General features: G+C 37.5%; 1 protein-coding gene across 1 annotated transcript; it reads left to right on the top strand.

The window, feature by feature from the left end:
• Positions 1–17: 17 nt before the first annotated feature.
• Positions 18–10,620, top strand: COPS5 (COP9 signalosome subunit 5). The gene is made up of 8 exons (XM_015618045.1): positions 18–302; positions 404–638; positions 3,119–3,247; positions 3,728–3,793; positions 5,228–5,313; positions 6,772–6,883; positions 7,361–7,509; positions 10,225–10,620. Exons 1-8 carry the CDS (start codon positions 145–147, stop codon positions 10,307–10,309), a joined length of 1,020 nt encoding a protein of 339 aa, XP_015473531.1. The 5' UTR covers positions 18–144; the 3' UTR covers positions 10,310–10,620.
• Positions 10,621–16,638: the final 6,018 nt, after the last annotated feature.

Below are 16,638 nucleotides of genomic sequence, written 5' to 3'. Positions count from 1 at the left end.
CCGCTGGGGGCGCAGCGCCGCCCGCCCCGCGCCTGCGCGGACCGTACCACCCTCCGTGCGCACCCCCGCCCCGCCCTTGGTTCGGCCCGCGGCCCGGTGCGCCGGGGCGGAGGCGGGGCCCGAGCCGGAGCCGGGAGCGGGACGATGGCGGCGGCGGGGAGCAGCGCCTCCGGGAGCGGGATGGCGCAGAAAACCTGGGAGCTGGCGAACAACATGCAGGAGGCACAGAGCATCGACGAAATCTACAAATACGACCGCAAGCAGCAGCAGGAGATCCTGGCGGCCAAGCCCTGGACCAAGGAGTGAGTGGGAGCTGGGCGGCGGAGCGGGCGGGCGGGCGGTGAGGACCGGCCTGATCTGATGGCTCTGCCTTCCCTTCCGCGGCCTCTCTGCGTTGTTGCAGCCACCATTACTTCAAGTACTGCAAGATTTCTGCGCTGGCGCTTCTGAAGATGGTGATGCACGCCAGGTCCGGCGGAAACCTGGAGGTGATGGGGCTCATGCTGGGCAAGGTGGACGGGGAGACCATGATCATCATGGACAGCTTCGCCCTGCCCGTGGAGGGCACCGAGACCCGCGTCAATGCGCAGGCCGCCGCCTACGAGTACATGGCTGCCTACATCGAGAACGCCAAGCAGGTAAGGAGAGGTAGCAGGGGGTCTGACCTCCCCGTGGAGATCCTGTGCGCCTTGTGAGCTACAGGAACATAGCTGGGGGGTTGCAGGCTTCCTCCGTCAGTGATGAGGTGCCTGCCCGATTGTCCTGTCTCTCCTCAAACATGTCAGTAAGAACTATGTCAGCAGCACGGAATGCAGGGCCCTGTAAACATTTTCATATCCATGTTTTCCTGACTTACGGTAGGTCATCAAAGGTTGGACATGATGATCTTGGAAGTCTTTTCCAACCTTAATGATTCCATGAAAAGTACTAAATTATTTTCATTGCTAAGGAAGTGTTTTTATGTCTGAGGCTGCTGGCTGTTTGAGAGAGTGTTTCTAAAATAACTTGATACTTCTTCTAGAAACAGTATGCAAAATTAAATACATGTGAGCATTGGACCTACTTAATGTTTGTAGATCAGAATTATGACGTTCATTCTTACCTTCTTCTGAGGTCTTACTGTATACTGTGCTGCTCTTTTCCATAAAAAAATATACATATTTGTGAAGAAAATGCCAGTGAAGGATTAAGTAAGTTTCTGTGCAACTTAATTATTCATATTTATAATTTGGAAATTTGGATGAACAGACTTGCTTGTCTGCTTCCCATCTTTGCCACTTCTGATTCAGAGATCCATGTCATATTAAAGATGACTATACAGAGAAGTTCTTATGTGCAGATGGATAACAGAAATCCATCTCTACACTGTGGCTGATGTGGAAACCAGCACAGCACATCACAGCACTTGCTGATATGCTTCTTCTAATACAGGACAATTCTATACTAGAAATAAGAGTTGAAATATCTTTAACTCTCCAAGCTCAAACAGTTCTGATACCCAGTTGACCCACTGATTTTTAAACCAGCTAAAATTAGAAGCCCCTTACATACTAAGTGGATATAACAGAGGAGTATTTGGGTTATTTTGGAGAGTGTACTTATGTTCATAACCTTACATAGAGTTGAAGGTGTTGAAAGGGATTTGCATTAGGCCGAATCATAACATCAGCAAAGAGTAAACATAATACAGAAATAATTATGTTCTGGGACTTAAAATTTTTAATAATTCATCCCCGTGAGAAAATGTGGAAATAATTCATTTAACCTAGTTTATCTGAAAACAATGCGATGTTAATACTCTTGTTTCAAAAAGTAGGTGACTTGAAGAGATGTCTTTGCCTAAAGATGCAGTCATACTATCTTTAAGTAAAGATAGATTCATAGAATCACATTCTTAGGTAGAAACACTGAATTTTAAAATGGTAATATATAGCATAAAATTACAAACAGCTTGCCTTGTGTTTAAAACAATCCAGGTTTCTGTAGGAGTTTTTATGTGATAAGAAATGGGTTTTTTTTCCATTGTTTATGTTATTCCGTTTTGTCTATTCTTGGTTTCACAATTTTGAAACTTGACTTGTGTGCAAATGAAATAACTCAGCTTTCCTGGTGCTCTGGCAGAGTTTTCATGCTTCCTGTTTCATACTTGATTTTGGCAAGCACTTGTTCTTGGAATACTCTCTTTTTATCATTAGGTAGTTGGTTAATATATCCCCCTATATAAGTGCTTTATAGATGCTGCCGTTACAGTTGCTTGATTCTCCAAGGACAGAATCTGTTCTTAATGTACTTCAGATAGATTATTTGGCTTTTAAAAATAACACACATTCTTCAGTGTTTTGTTGGTGTCTCTCATGGGAGCTGTAAAGAAAGTAAGTGAATTCACCAGTTAAGAAGTATTCAGTTTGTCTGTTCTGTCTTATCATTACTGGAGCAGCCAGTAAACAATTCCTTAGAGAGAATTACAAAAATTAGGTTCAATGGGTGTTTATTCTCCTGAGGTTTTTTTGGCTTTGCTTCTTTCTCTTCCAGCATTTTTAGAGATGGTCATGTGTATTATTTGGAAACTCCTATTCTGAGGTTTTATCTGATAAAAAGTTGTCAAAAATTCATCTTTTGGCTTTTAAACCTGTCTCCAGGCGATAATTTCTGTTGCTTCTAGTGTTTGAAAGCATGCCTTCTAAGGTATTTTTTAAACCTACCACTAATCTAATAGTATATGCCTGTGAGATATGTTACCATATTAAATAATTCATTTTGTACTAATGTTCCCTACATTATATGGGATTACTTGTGTTACATCCCTAAGAAATTCCTCAGCCCTGCTGAGGAGAGCCACAGCTCACTATCCAGCTGTGTGGAACCTCTTCTGTACTTCAGCTGTCACTGACAAAGGAGCTCCAGGCTCCTTGAAGGCCTTAGTTCTTTGGCAGCAGCTGTAGCAGAGAATGGCAGTACTACTCCTTCTCCGGTTTCTAGGGAATATTTTATCACGAGTGGAAACTCGTTTTTATCCTGCCGCGCCTTGCAGTGTGCTGGAAATGCCGCTGGAGGGCAGCCGGTACTTTGGGAATGGAGCTGAACGCTGGGGCTGTTCCCCTTCCCTGCTCTTCCTTAGGTCGGACGCCTGGAAAATGCTATCGGCTGGTACCACAGTCACCCCGGCTACGGCTGCTGGCTCTCGGGGATCGACGTCAGTACCCAGATGCTTAATCAGCAATTTCAGGAGCCCTTCGTAGCAGTGGTTGTAAGTACTGGCTGGTGGGTGATAGCCCTGCCTAGCAGATCATGTTGAGGGGAATAATTTTTGGATTTCTGTCTGTTAGCATTTTAGTAGCATGTACTTTGTATGATGGAGGTGTTAGATCCACGCTTCAAACTGGTGCCACTCCTTCTGCTTTGCTGGCCACATGCTGGCAAAACCAGTAGTGTAGCTTGCCTAGACCATTTTCACTGCATTGTTACAGTTATGGTGTAATTCTTAAGCATAAGGGGGTTTTATGTACTTAGGAAATAAGGAAAATTAGTTTGAAAAAATAATCTACTGAAGGCTGTTGATAATCCCACCTCTTTAGAAAGTCTGATACCAACAGAAAAAGTACTGTTTATGACAGAACTAATACAATTTGTATGAATTGCATTTCTGAAATAAAATTACTATAAACTTAATTTAAACCTGTAATAAATAATAAAATGTATGTAATGAGTGTTACCTGTACTTCTACAGATTGATCCAACAAGGACAATATCTGCAGGAAAAGTAAATCTTGGAGCTTTTAGGACATATCCTAAGGTAAATAGTTAAAACTATCTAAAATTAGCTAGTCTGTGAACACTGAACTGTCTTTAAATGATTGTCTGAGTGTGGTCTGCTGTGCTGTGCTGAATGTTCAGTCCAAAGGAGATGTGCTCTTACACTGGTTTTTGCACACCTTTGGATATTGATTACATTTCTAACAGTTGACTTCTAGACTGGTTTTCATAGAATTTTGGTAGTGTTAAATCAATTACACTGTCCAGATTGTGGAGCTGTCCCAAAATTATGTAGCTCCATATAGCTGGTTTCTAATGGATATAGCTGTAGGTAGTATTCATCAAAATTGTTTTATGTTAGCTCTTCTCTGTTTATTTTTCAGACCTAAAACCAAACGTTAATAGCTTGTTTAATATGTTGTCATTTGCTTTTCATTTTAGAAAAGGAAGGTTCAAAACTATCTACTTAACTTTTTCAAATAAATGTTATGAATTTTCACAAGCTAATATACAAAAAAGTTAATTAAACAATATGGGTTAGACTTAAAACTAAAAAAATCACATCAGTATTGGAGATTTAGGTCTCCGAATGCATCCTCTCATGTATACGTCTGGCTGTGCTATTTAATTTCAATCCAATAAAGTTCAGTAAAATAAATCTTTTAAATACCCTGTTATCAGTGACTCATTAAGAACTTCAGGCAGCCATCCAGTGAAACAATTACCAAAATTAATTGTTTCTTGAAAATTAAATTTTGTAATTCACTATAATGTTTGTGAGGGGTCCAGGCATTGTATTTGTGCTGACAAAAACATATGAGATCTTAGAACAGTTTGTGATTCAGGAGAATATGCACTTCTATGGGCAAAACCACTTCAGAAATACTTTGAGAATTTAGAACAGGGAGAAGAATCCTGTACCTGAAAACCAAATCACATCTGGAAAATGCACATGAGAAGCATATTTTTAGGGAGCTCTCACAATGGACTGCAGGCAGTTCTTGCTTAGTCAGTAACTGTGGATGGCACCATCTTGGCTAAACAAGTAACAGAAAGTTTTAGGTATCTTTAAGGCATATCCATGGATGCTTATTCCCTCTTCTCAAATCTTCCTCAAAATTTCCAGGAACAGGTAGAGAAATACTGTCTAAAAAGCAGCTTGCTCTTTCTTTGATCTAAGAAATGATCTAATTTTAGCTTGCCTTGTTACTCATTTGAAAAAACTCAACTATGACACTATATATAGTTTGCTTTTGATAAACCTGAAAATGTAATGACTAGAACAGCTAGTACAGCCAAATCTAAACCTGAGATCCAAGAAAATTCTGAATTTCAGGCTACCAGGGGAAATGTTATTTTCTCTAGACAACAATAAACTAGAATTACATAAACTGGATTTTTTTTTTGTGAAGTTTAGATATTTTGAAAATCACCAGAATGACTGTGTCACCTCTGTCATTTGTTAAATTTTTAGGGCTATAAACCTCCAGATGAGGGTCCCTCTGAATACCAGACTATTCCGCTCAATAAAATAGAAGACTTTGGTGTACATTGTAAACAGTAAGTAACGAAAAACTACTAAAATTATTATTTCTTTTGTGTTTAGGTTAATGATTCAGTATGGTAAAGTGAATTCCTTGTAGTGTTTCAAATCTTGAAGTTCGCTGTTCCTTTAGCGCTCTCATTTTTGTGCAAACTGGTTACTGGCATTTATCAGGAGATGTTTTTGAGGCGGTGCCGGAGTTTTTCCCCAGCCAGCTCCCAGCAGCAAGCCAAGAGTGGGCTGCTCCTGGAAATCAGAGCAGCTTAGGGCTTATGCTCTACGGCACTGGCTGTCCAGTGTCAAGGGCAGGAGCAAGGACGAGGGAGGGGTCTTCCATGTGGCTTCCAAAAAGGATTTGTTCTCTTGAAGGTTGCAGGGAAAAAAAGAAAAAAGATACAGGGCTACAGCAACTTATGTGTGGGTGAGGAGCAAGGGGAGTGTACAAATAATAAACCAATGGGGGAGACTTAGGGGAAGAACACAAGGCGGGGTTACATGATACATAAACCAATGGGGAACACCAGGGGAGGAGAGTGGGGCACATGGGCCAATGGGGCTTGGAGGAACAGGGGAATTCCAAAGGAGGCGGTCCAGGCAGGGTTGTCACAAGGGAGGATTGACAACTTAATGGGAGGGGGAATAGGGAACATTCAGGAGCAAGGGGCAGGTATCAGGGTGGATTGGCAACTGGGGTAGGAGGGCACAACTGGGACCAAAGTATTATCATGGGGGGTGTGGGGGGGTGCAACTTAACAATAAAGAATGTAATTGAGTCAAATATAATGAACAACAATGCACCACTACATGTTTTAAGGGAGAACTCTGCAAAGATAAATATTTTAACTTGGTTAAAAGCTGTACCAGTTGATTTCTGAACACTTCTAAGTAGTGATGCCTTGTTGGGGCAAGAAGGAGAGGGTCAGATGTCCATTGATCAGCAGGAGGCTGTGATCCCACTGCTCTTCGGAGTAGGGATAAGTGCTGTGCAGCTCCTTTTCTTACTTTACTGGGAGTGTTAATTTGCAACACCACTAAAGCCTAGCCTAGCCTTATTTTTCTACCACAAAATAAGTGTGGTAAAATGTAAAATTGTTTGCCTGTTTGTAACATTTACTGCTACCAAGCATTCCTCAAGTAATTAGAAGTGATACATGCAAAACTACAATCATCTGTAAGTTATTACAGTGTTGAAGAACCTAAGCATGGAATAGGTTGTTAAGAGAATAATTAAAAACTCTTGCAATCTCATTTAACAGAACACAGCAGTATGTGTGGGGATTATGTATTGAATCTCTAAATGAATTATTAATGGAAAATTGTTCAGGGAGTTGGAACTGGGAGTAACCTTAAGGGCTTTGTATTTGCCATTGATAAGGATATTTTGTGTTGCATCTACTTTGGATGAGACATTCAAGCAAGACATATTTAGATGGTCTCTTAGTTTGTTTGCTTTTGTTTTGGTTTTGTTTTTAAAGGTATTATGCTTTAGAAGTCTCATACTTTAAATCATCTTTGGATCGTAAATTGCTTGAGCTGTTGTGGAACAAGTACTGGGTGAACACTCTCAGTTCTTCTAGTTTGCTTACTGTAAGTACTTTTTAACCTTGTATCTGTATAGAACACTGCAGTGAATAATGGCGTTTAATAAGTAAGCACTTAAGAAAAAATAAACAATGGAACTGTTAAAACTAGGTTACAACAGAAATACTGCAGGTAGACCTTCAGTGTAACAGCTGAGCATCAAAACCTTCCCTCTGCAGAAGCCATTTTTTTTTCTCTTAGTCAAAACCAACTGAGTTTTACTTATTCCTGTGTAACTTAGAGCATGGGTTGAAAGTAATAAAAAGAACCCAATTCAGGCTTTAGGGATTGAGCATTTGTCAGATGTTTGGCATCTGCTCTCTTAACCACCGCTCATGTTCCGTATCACTTCAATTGCAGATATAGATGAAAATATGCAGCACTGTACTTTTAAAAACTTTTCTCAGATTTAGTTTATTTTGTTTATAAATGCTTGAATTTAGAGCTTAAATTGAAAATGTTTATTACTTTCTTTTTCCTAAGAATGCTGACTACACCACTGGCCAAATCTTTGATTTGTCTGAAAAATTAGAGCAGTCAGAAGCTCAGCTTGGAAGGGGCAGTTTCATGCTGGGTTTAGAGACTCATGATAAGAAGTCAGAAGACAAACTTGCAAAAGCAACAAGAGACAGGTAAGAAAACACATCCATGTGTTCTTCTTGTGAAAAGTATTATTCGATTTTCAACTTTTATCATGCATGCAATTGCAAGCTGACAAAATTAACGATAAGAATTAGATTATAGATAGGAATGAAAGACTCCAGAAATCAAGTTATTTCTGAAAGTTAAAGAAAATCTTGCCTCCGTTAAACCTACAATAAATTTTGAATTTTTGGGGGGTTGGAATAAGTTTAATTCTAGTTTATTAAACAAAAAATTGCTGTAAAATTCCATGAGTATCTGGGGAAAAAAAAAAAGTTTTCTGTCTAATTTAAAATTGTAAATTTGCTAGAAATTAGCCGATTTTTATTGTTAATTAGGTTAAAACCAGCAGTAAGTAAAATTATGGTATAGAGCTTGATTTTAAGAACTAGTGTTACCAGTCCAGTAAGTTTAGTTTACATTTGTCTAATACTTTTACTGACATAAAAATTATTAACTCCTTTTCTTCATATTTCTTAATTAATGTATCTTTTTTTTTTAGAAATGAGAAATAGTTGAGTTTCTTGTTTTTTGTTTTTAAGAAGTAGCTTACAGATTTTCTGGCCTCTATATTTAGCTTCCCTGCCTGATAGCAAATACTTGCTATTGTAAGTTAATAAACCTATCACTACCTGCATAACATTATTTCAAAAAAGTTGTAATATTTTCCATCAGTTTTCCTTACGTTTCTTGGGGATCAGCTCTGGTTATTTTGAACTTTGAAGCACACAAGTTGCTTCTCAGTAATACATCTCTTTCCCAGTAGTCTTAAGAGTTAGATGTGCTTATAGTGTTTACACTATATCACGTTAGAGTCACCGTTTTTCCAAGTAAAATCTTTTTGCAGAGGTTAATAATATCCAACAGCTCATACAGCTGGGCTGTTCAAAAACATTGTATTGGCAAATTTCAGACTTTGAAAACCAAGAAATACTGCACTGTATATGGCGGTACAAACGCAGGTTCATCTGTGGAGAAGGCAGGACTCACCTGGACGCACTTTAAGAGTATTCTGAGTGAGATTAAGTAATTCCATTTAATAAGGAGACAATGCTGTAGAATCCCTTGGAAGAGAGTGCAAAAACTGAACAAAATCTGGGGTGTTCGTGTGTTTTCAGATTTTGAGGCTTTTTGTCCCTCTTCCCCATTACTTTATCTTGATAATAGAACAGTTTCCTGGTATTCTCTCCCCCTGACACACCTTTGTTTAACATTTTCTGGAAAGTTAACAGCTCTTACAATTTTTCTAACAAACATAGTTGAGTTGGAAGGAGATTGAGACTTTTAAAAATTATACTCATTTAGCCTATTTTAGTTGCAGAATACATTTGCAGTGGAATTAATGCTGTTGCTAGCTCATAGCAGCCAGGTTAAGTGATACGTCCCAGTTCCTGTAGGGAAACAAAATAGCAATGCTTTAAGGATGTGAGGAGGATGGAGTTGCTGATAAGTTTGCATTGCTGTTTGGAATCCTGTAATAGTGACTGCATTTTATTTTCCCTTTACTCTTACATGCTTACAGTTATTCTAAGAAATAATTCCTTCTCTGATCATGCTACTATATTATTTGTTGCAGCAGTTCTAAGTATTTTTCTTTTCTGTTTTTATTCAGTCTTCATCAGTTAGTTATTTTATAAATTGTAAGGAATTGAAAAGAATTGTTTTTGTCATAAATTCTGCTTTCCTGTGCGACAAAAGCTACCATAGTTCCCAAAATGGAGTGTAACACTTTTACAGATGTGTGTTTTCCTTCAAGTAGTTATCTTTCATAAGAAAGAAGACAGCAGAAGATCTGTGCAGACACAGGACAATTCATTTAGTGCCACCTAAATTACTCTGGAGAAGTAAGGCTGCAAAGATCACTAAAGGATTGTTAGACATAGCTGTTTTGGGAATACACTGCTATAAAGCATTAGCAGAAAGGTGCTTACACTGGGCGGTATGATAACTTCCGTTACTGTCCATGCACACCTCAAATCCATTTTCTAAGGGGACATATGTATTAGCCAAACTGTGCTCCAAGTCAGCTTGATTTCCCTAGGATTCCTTTATCTGTCTAATAGTAATTAGTCCCTATTCTCCGTGCCTTCAGTCCTGATTCATCTTTTGCATTTGTACAGTCAGTTCTTATTTGTTAGTTTGACACTACATTGCCCTACAGGAGACATTGGGGAAAACTTGGATCAATAGGAAGCCTCTCAGCTCTTTGGGGTTTTTGCACATTACATATTTTGACCAATAACTGATTTGTTCTATAAACTTTTCTTTAATGTTCCCTGTAAAGTTTCTCAGAGGGACCATGGTTACTGTACACTACTGTACTGAGCTTGGGTAAAGGAGATAAGGTGGAGAGCAGTGAGAGCCTGCAGGTATTGATAATATCAGCTGACAGCTTCACTCCTCTAAGGATTTTTTTTTTTTGTTCAGATGACAACAGAACCCACTTGCTATTGTTAATATAAGGTGTCCTAAATTGCAAGACAACATTTTCTGGAATGGGTTTTTGTATAGTCAGTTTGCTTTTTAAGTAACGAAAAGGTATTGGCAACAATGGCTAAATTGCTGTGTGTGACTGTTCCTTTCTGGACAGTTTTTAAGATTCATGGGGTTATGGGCACCCTGAACTTCCAAAACAGCTGGATAGCTTCAACTTCAAAATGACAGTTCAGTTTTTGTCCAACTTTGAATTTATGCTTGTTTTTCAGCTGCAAGACCACCATAGAAGCTATACATGGATTGATGTCTCAGGTTATTAAGGATAAACTTTTTAACCAAATTAATATAGCTTGAAGTGCATTACCAGTTGATATGTATCTCCAAAGCAGAAAATATCATAGTTCCTTCTGCTTGGACTTGTTCAGTTTGGGAAATGAAGCTGGAGTGGGAAATTATTAATTTAATTTGTAGTACTTTAATATTTCCCACTTGCTTGACCAGTTCTAAAGAACAAAATGTTCCAAAATGTAGTGCAACTTTTTGTTCTTTATCATAAAACCAGATTGCAGAGCTGTTCCAAAGGAAAATAAATGTGAGTTACTGGATTTTGCTCTCAGATGTTTATCTCTGTTATCCAGCTGCAATAAAAGAATTTTGAAACTAAATGTGTGTTTTGGGCCTTGATATTTTTGGCAAGCGTTCATCTTCTTTTACTCTTTTTCTTATTGTTCTGTAGAAAAGTTCTGTCAGATTACATAGGTAACCTGTGTAGTGTAAGAAGTTTGTTTCTCAGATTTTAATATCTGTGCTTAATTTTAAGAATTGAAATCCCACTTGTTTATCTTTTAACAAGTTACTAAACTTAATGGAGCCTTTCCTGATTGAGGTTTACTGGTCCAGCCAGAAATGTTTTCTTTCACAGTAATGAAACATTTATGCATGGTACAACAGTATTTTGCTTATAGCTTCACACTCATGATGGACATTTATATTTCTAAATAGTCAGCTATTGACCAGCTCTGCAGTGGAACTCCTAACGTTATTTTTCTTCTGCTCACCTTCTATTGCTTGTCATAGCACACTTGTCACTTGTTGCATACAAAGGAACAAAATGAAAAATTACCTTTGAAATACACATTAGGCTAATTTCAGGCCACAGATACTAAATGCATTAATCATAATTTCTAGCTTACAGCATGGTGCTGCTGCAGGGCTGATCTAAGTTTATTTTGGAGGGTTTCATCCTGCATTTCAATAATACATGATGTTCGGATTCCTTCTAAGTTTTCATATTTAATCCTGAGTTTCCTGGGGGTTTTGGAATGTTTACTTTTGGGATAATTTATGCTTTAGACAATATGCCGTTATGCTTTATACCTTAAGTAACCGATTCTCCTTTTCAGCCTTAGCTCTGCCTTGATGTGGGTTTTGTTTTTGTTTTGGTCTGGAAATTTTAATAGCTATTACTCATTTAGGCCTTTTCATCCAAACAGATTCCAGTTTATTTGAAGTTAAGATGCGAGTTATACAATGAAAAATTTTAATTCAGCAGGGAAATGCAGATACCCTGAAGCAGAAGTTCATCAAGAGTTTTAAAGCAGCAGCATCCAACTGTATAGGAAAAATATGCTTAATCATAGCTAGTAAATTTGAGATAATTATCAGATGTGCAGTTGGGTAGGAGAAAAATTTAATTCTTTGTTCAGCATGAAAGAAGTGGTGGTGGGGAGTCAGGAGAAGAAAACAGTTGTATTTTAATAGTTCAAGGTATTTTCTTGAAAATTGCACCAGTAGACTTCTGTACAAACAAGCACAATATCTAAGTACACAGCACATCTTCTTAAGTTCAAGGAAGACACAGCAAGTGTACCTGGCCAATAACTTCTTACTGAATTTTCTTCCACAGGTCTTTGAGACTTTAAATTGAGCATACAGCCATTGTCCCAGTCAATATATGTTTACACAAAGAAGCACCCTGCTTTTGTGAGATATCTTATATTTCTTAATAGGTATCTCTACTGCTACTTTGTAGACTTCTCTTTGCATAACATGATCCAAAAGTTTTGCACATCTTATATCTACCTAAAATATAAAATAATAGTTTCATCTCATATTAGTCTGTGACTGTATTTAAACTGTCCTTGTTTGTGATAGCAGTGGACTGAATTTTTTTTGCATGTAGGCTCACACACAACGTTTTTAGTCAGATGGCTTAATTTAAAATACCAAGTTGTTTTATAAACTATAATAATATGAATGCTGATGTTTAAATTTTCACATGAACAGTTGTCCATTGAGTTACGTGTCACATTACTTGCTGAACATATGGTGTTATATGTTTATAACATATATGTAATATGTATAACTGAAGCATATGTGTTTCAGTTTGAAATGGTACATGTAGTGGGGTTGTACCTATTGCCTGCATGGGATCCTTTCTGCAGTGTTCAGAAACCAGAATAACAAGGCCTTTGTCTTTGAACAGCCATTTTTAATGCTAGCATTTTTCCAAATTCTGAGATCAGAATCCCATGCATTGAAGATCATTACCATAAAGGAGTCATCCCCATCTACACTTACAAACAGGTGTATCCTGAACAATGGAGAATCATCACTGGATAGATGCTTTAATTTTACCAAGCAGTTGTGAGACTTCAAAAATATTAGTAATAAGGGTATTCTTGAGAACAATACATGTTGTTCAGATACATCGATACATTCTTCCCCATTTGCACCCACTTTTTATTTAGAAATAAGTTTATGCAAATGAGTGCCACATATCAGGTAGGTGACAGCTGAAGTAATGCAGGAAGTGCTAAAGAACATACAAATGTGGGTTCTCTTTGGTAAGATTTTTTAAGGCAGGCATGCATTCCAAAATACTGAGTGCCTTTTTCAATAAATAAAAATCTTAACACAAGTAATTTCTTCATCTAACAGTATTTGCCAACATATTAAAATTACAGAATGCCAAAAATGCTGAATTGTGTTTGAACTTCTTCCCTATCATGTTTGTTTCTTTTTTGAAGCATACCTGTATGCTCACCTTTCTCATGTATGCAAATTACATTTTAAAATAATTTATACATACTAATACCACCAAAATCCAAAGAAATACATTCATATTTGTGACAATCAAATACAAAGGAATAAGCTGTAATTCCTGATAGAATACTGGTTTGCCTTATTGTGAGTGGGCTAGAAGAAGAGACATTCAGATTTATTCTGTGACTACTAGGACAAAGATGCTTAATTATCCTACCAGATCTGCTGCTCCTTTGAAGTTCCCTTCAAATGTTAGGTAAGGAACAGAATGACAACTCCAATAAATTAATTTTATTGCCTGAAGATGGAATGGCTTGGCTTCTGTTGCAACCCGAACAAGAAAAAAGACATAATGATTTTTCTTGCTGTTTTTCTTTTTAAATTTACTGCATGGAGTAATGCAGCTATGAGAGACTGGCTTCTGTTTGTTTCCATGTCCTGTCCTCTGGCCTACATAAAACAAAAGGAGGCAAGAGAAGGTGAGGGGGTATGGGAAATGCCCTGCTGATGGAACATCTCCAAAGGCAGCTGTAGGAGTGCTGCAAAGGGAGAGCACCTAAACCTGGTCCCTTTTTTACCTGTTTTGAGTTGATCTAGTAGCTTTCTAGAGTATTTTTTAGTTCTAATAGCATGGCATGGGGTGATTAACAATTTTGTTTGCTTTACCCTCCACCTTAATTAGCTTTCATCATATTGTCACCTCAGTCTTCTCTAAATTGACAAGCTTCAGCTTTTTTATGTTGTTGTTGTTGTTATAAAGCTGCCACTTTACCCACTCGATAATTTTATTTGCCCTCCATACCTCCCACATCCTACTTTGACCTTGGCACACAGAGCTCAGACCTGCACTGCACACAAGTTTTGGGTGTACCAAAGTTTTAGAGAGAGGCAAAAAATAGTTCTCCCTCATTCCCTTGTCTCACTTGTAAAAAGCTAATTAGGGGATCATTTATTGAGGTCGATTTTTTTTCTAAATATGTCTGCATCCAGCAGCTCCCATTTGTACCCTGAAGCACACAGATTTTCAAAACCTCAGCCCTTGCTCTGAGGGAAAATGGGAGTTAGTAAATGTTAAATGTTTTCCTAGATCTCTTACATTAGGTATCTACTGGAGACTGAGCCTTTCTGAAGGCTTCTGCTAAATGGGAATTTTAAATAGTAAGCTCAGTGTAATATTGAAATACTGAAATATTTCACTGAAAAAATACAAATTTTAGAAAATGTTTCAGTCCCAAAAACTCCTGGCACCATTAGCCACAGGTATCTGGCTTTTGTCACAAACTCTGTAATCTTTACAAGCAGCCTCACTGAAGTCAAGAAATAGTTTTGCTTCAGAAAAAGCTAATAAAAAGGCTGACCTTAAGCATTTGATTTTGATCAGTGTCACAAGTCTTTTAGTTGTTCCTTACCTCACATTCATGCCAGGTCAGAAGAAATACTCCTTGCGCTATTCATAAATTATCTTAGATTCTAGTACTGGAATAACAAGCAACTGTGACCTGGTTACAAGAGCTCTGTTCACCGTCTATCTTTGCCATTCCTTGAAAAACTCACCCCTGTTCAGACCCTATTTGACAAGGGACTCTCTCAGTTTCCTTGCCTTTGGTGGCAGTATGTGCACATGTGCTCAAATTAAATAGAATGAGATCTCTTAAACTTGATATTTAGTAAATGAAGCATAATGTTCTCACATTTCTATCGCTTGTGCCTTTATGAAGTTTTGACTGCAGCTGGTTTTGGATGTTTTGATTTTACCTTAACTTGTCCAGTGTTCCATGAAACTTCAGTGTGGCAGATACATTTGCTTTAGAAAGTATAGTTGCCATGAACCTGGGTACAGGATCACTCCTGCACAGCATAGTACATTGCCCCAAGACATGCAGTGTTTCTACAGTAGTCCTCCATTTATTATGAGCTGTAATATCAGTTGATTATTTAATGTTGATTATGAAAATGGAAGAATACAATACTGTAAAGCTAATTGCTGACATGTTAGCATTTTTTTTTTTATAAGGTTAAAAATACAGTAAATATAATTAAGCATTAATCGTCTTATTTTCTTTGTTCCACTTTTTGGGGTTTTTTTCATATCAGTGTTATAAAATAAGTTGGGTGTGTTTCTTTCTCTTTGATAAATATGCTATTTATTTTATGTATTTTTATGGCTGTGCCCCAAAAATTCCAAATCAGAATTGGACTTCCATTATATCACTAAAATTTCTCACTGAGAGGGATCAGGCACTGGAACAGACTTCCCAGGGAAGTGGTTTAGTCACCACCACTGGAGGTATTTAAAAGATGTATCTGTGGCACTTAGGGACATGGTTCAGTTGTGGACTTGGTAGTGCTAGGGCAATGGTCTTTCCAGCCTTCATGATACTATATATTTATTTATTGAAATCCTAATATAAAGTATTTTGTATATCATACCATAAACTAGTTAAGTTAAAATAATAAAAACAAATACTTTAGAAAGTAAAAAGCCAGAAAAAACGTAAACACTATACAGCTGAGATAGCATCATTTTAGGGTGCAAGTCCCTAAGAGTTGAAAATTATTAAAATACGGGGTGATAAAATATAAGATTAATTGCATGCACATAGAACTTTTTTCATGTGTCAAATCTTGAAGAACTGACATCAGAGAGTATCCAGTTTGTTGAAAGGTTTTTTCTTGAGGAAAAAACAATTATGCTAAACCTTTAAGGAATTAATGAAGTATCTTGTTCCTCAGGGTGTATTTTTATGAGTAGTTTTACTTTTCAGAGCCTCAGAATAATATCCACACGGAAATAAGTAATTTAGGAAAGTTAATTTTGACCCTCAGATGAAACCTCTAACATATGAAATATTTACTGTGACATTTGGTTTGTTTTTAATTATGAAAAATTGCTTCATACAGGGCTTTCTGAAAACTACAGTATGCTGGGAAGTAGCATGGTCCAGTGGATAGGTCACAGGACCGCATCTCAGGAGAATGGGGTTTTCTTCCTGGCTTTTCAAAAATCAGGAGTGCACAAACTTCAGCAAGGTATTTTTGCCAGAGCTAGTGTCTGTTTCCTTCTATGAAATAAGAAGATTAATCATTAGCCTTTTAAAAATATAGATAATAAAGCATACATAAGTGTTATTTGGTTTATGCACTAAAGGTCATACATCTCTAGTTTGTCAGATGTTACCACCTTTAATAACAATTTGTAATAATGCTATTAGCAAAGAATGTTTACTCTGTTTTGCACAGATTTTCTCTTTAGATCATCACAGATAGGAAATGGCTAAGCCCTTTGAGGGGATTATAAATGTATTGTTTTCAGAACTCTTCATTTTCAACTGAAGCATGTATTCAACTCCTATGTAAATTTGTCCATCATTTCCTGTGTGAATTTCTGTTTGCTCTAGCCCAGATTACCTTAGGGCTTATGTGCAACTGCAGTGGCATTACTTTATTATAAAAAGGAAATTAACTTATGTGCCTTCATCTAATGGCATGCAATCTTTAGTAATTACAACCATCTGAACTTTCTTCTCCAGCTGAAGACAAGTTGCATTCACATCATTTGAGGTTAGAATTAAGCTTATATTTTAAATCTAAGGGAGGCATTTTCAGTCTGAGTTCTACAAAGCTGGAGATCTAACTAG

Source organism: Parus major, chromosome 2 (assembly GCF_001522545.3).
Source record: "Parus major isolate Abel chromosome 2, Parus_major1.1, whole genome shotgun sequence".
NCBI classification, from domain to species: domain Eukaryota; kingdom Metazoa; phylum Chordata; class Aves; order Passeriformes; family Paridae; genus Parus; species Parus major.
Note: the sequence above shows the minus strand (reverse complement) of the source record. Positions and strands in the feature narration are given on the sequence as shown.

What these genes read in the sequence shown, in the direction of transcription:
- COPS5 (XM_015618045.1), top strand. Translation starts at nt 145, where the DNA reads ATGGCGGCGGCGGGGAGCAGCGCCTCCGGGAGCGGGATGGCGCAGAAA. An exon ending in AGCCCTTCGTAGCAGTGGTT is followed by an intron (nt 3,248 to 3,727) that starts GTAAGTACTGGC and finishes GTACTTCTACAG; the next exon opens with ATTGATCCAACAAGGACAAT. An exon ending in GCAAAAGCAACAAGAGACAG is followed by an intron (nt 7,510 to 10,224) that starts GTAAGAAAACAC and finishes CTTGTTTTTCAG; the next exon opens with CTGCAAGACCACCATAGAAG.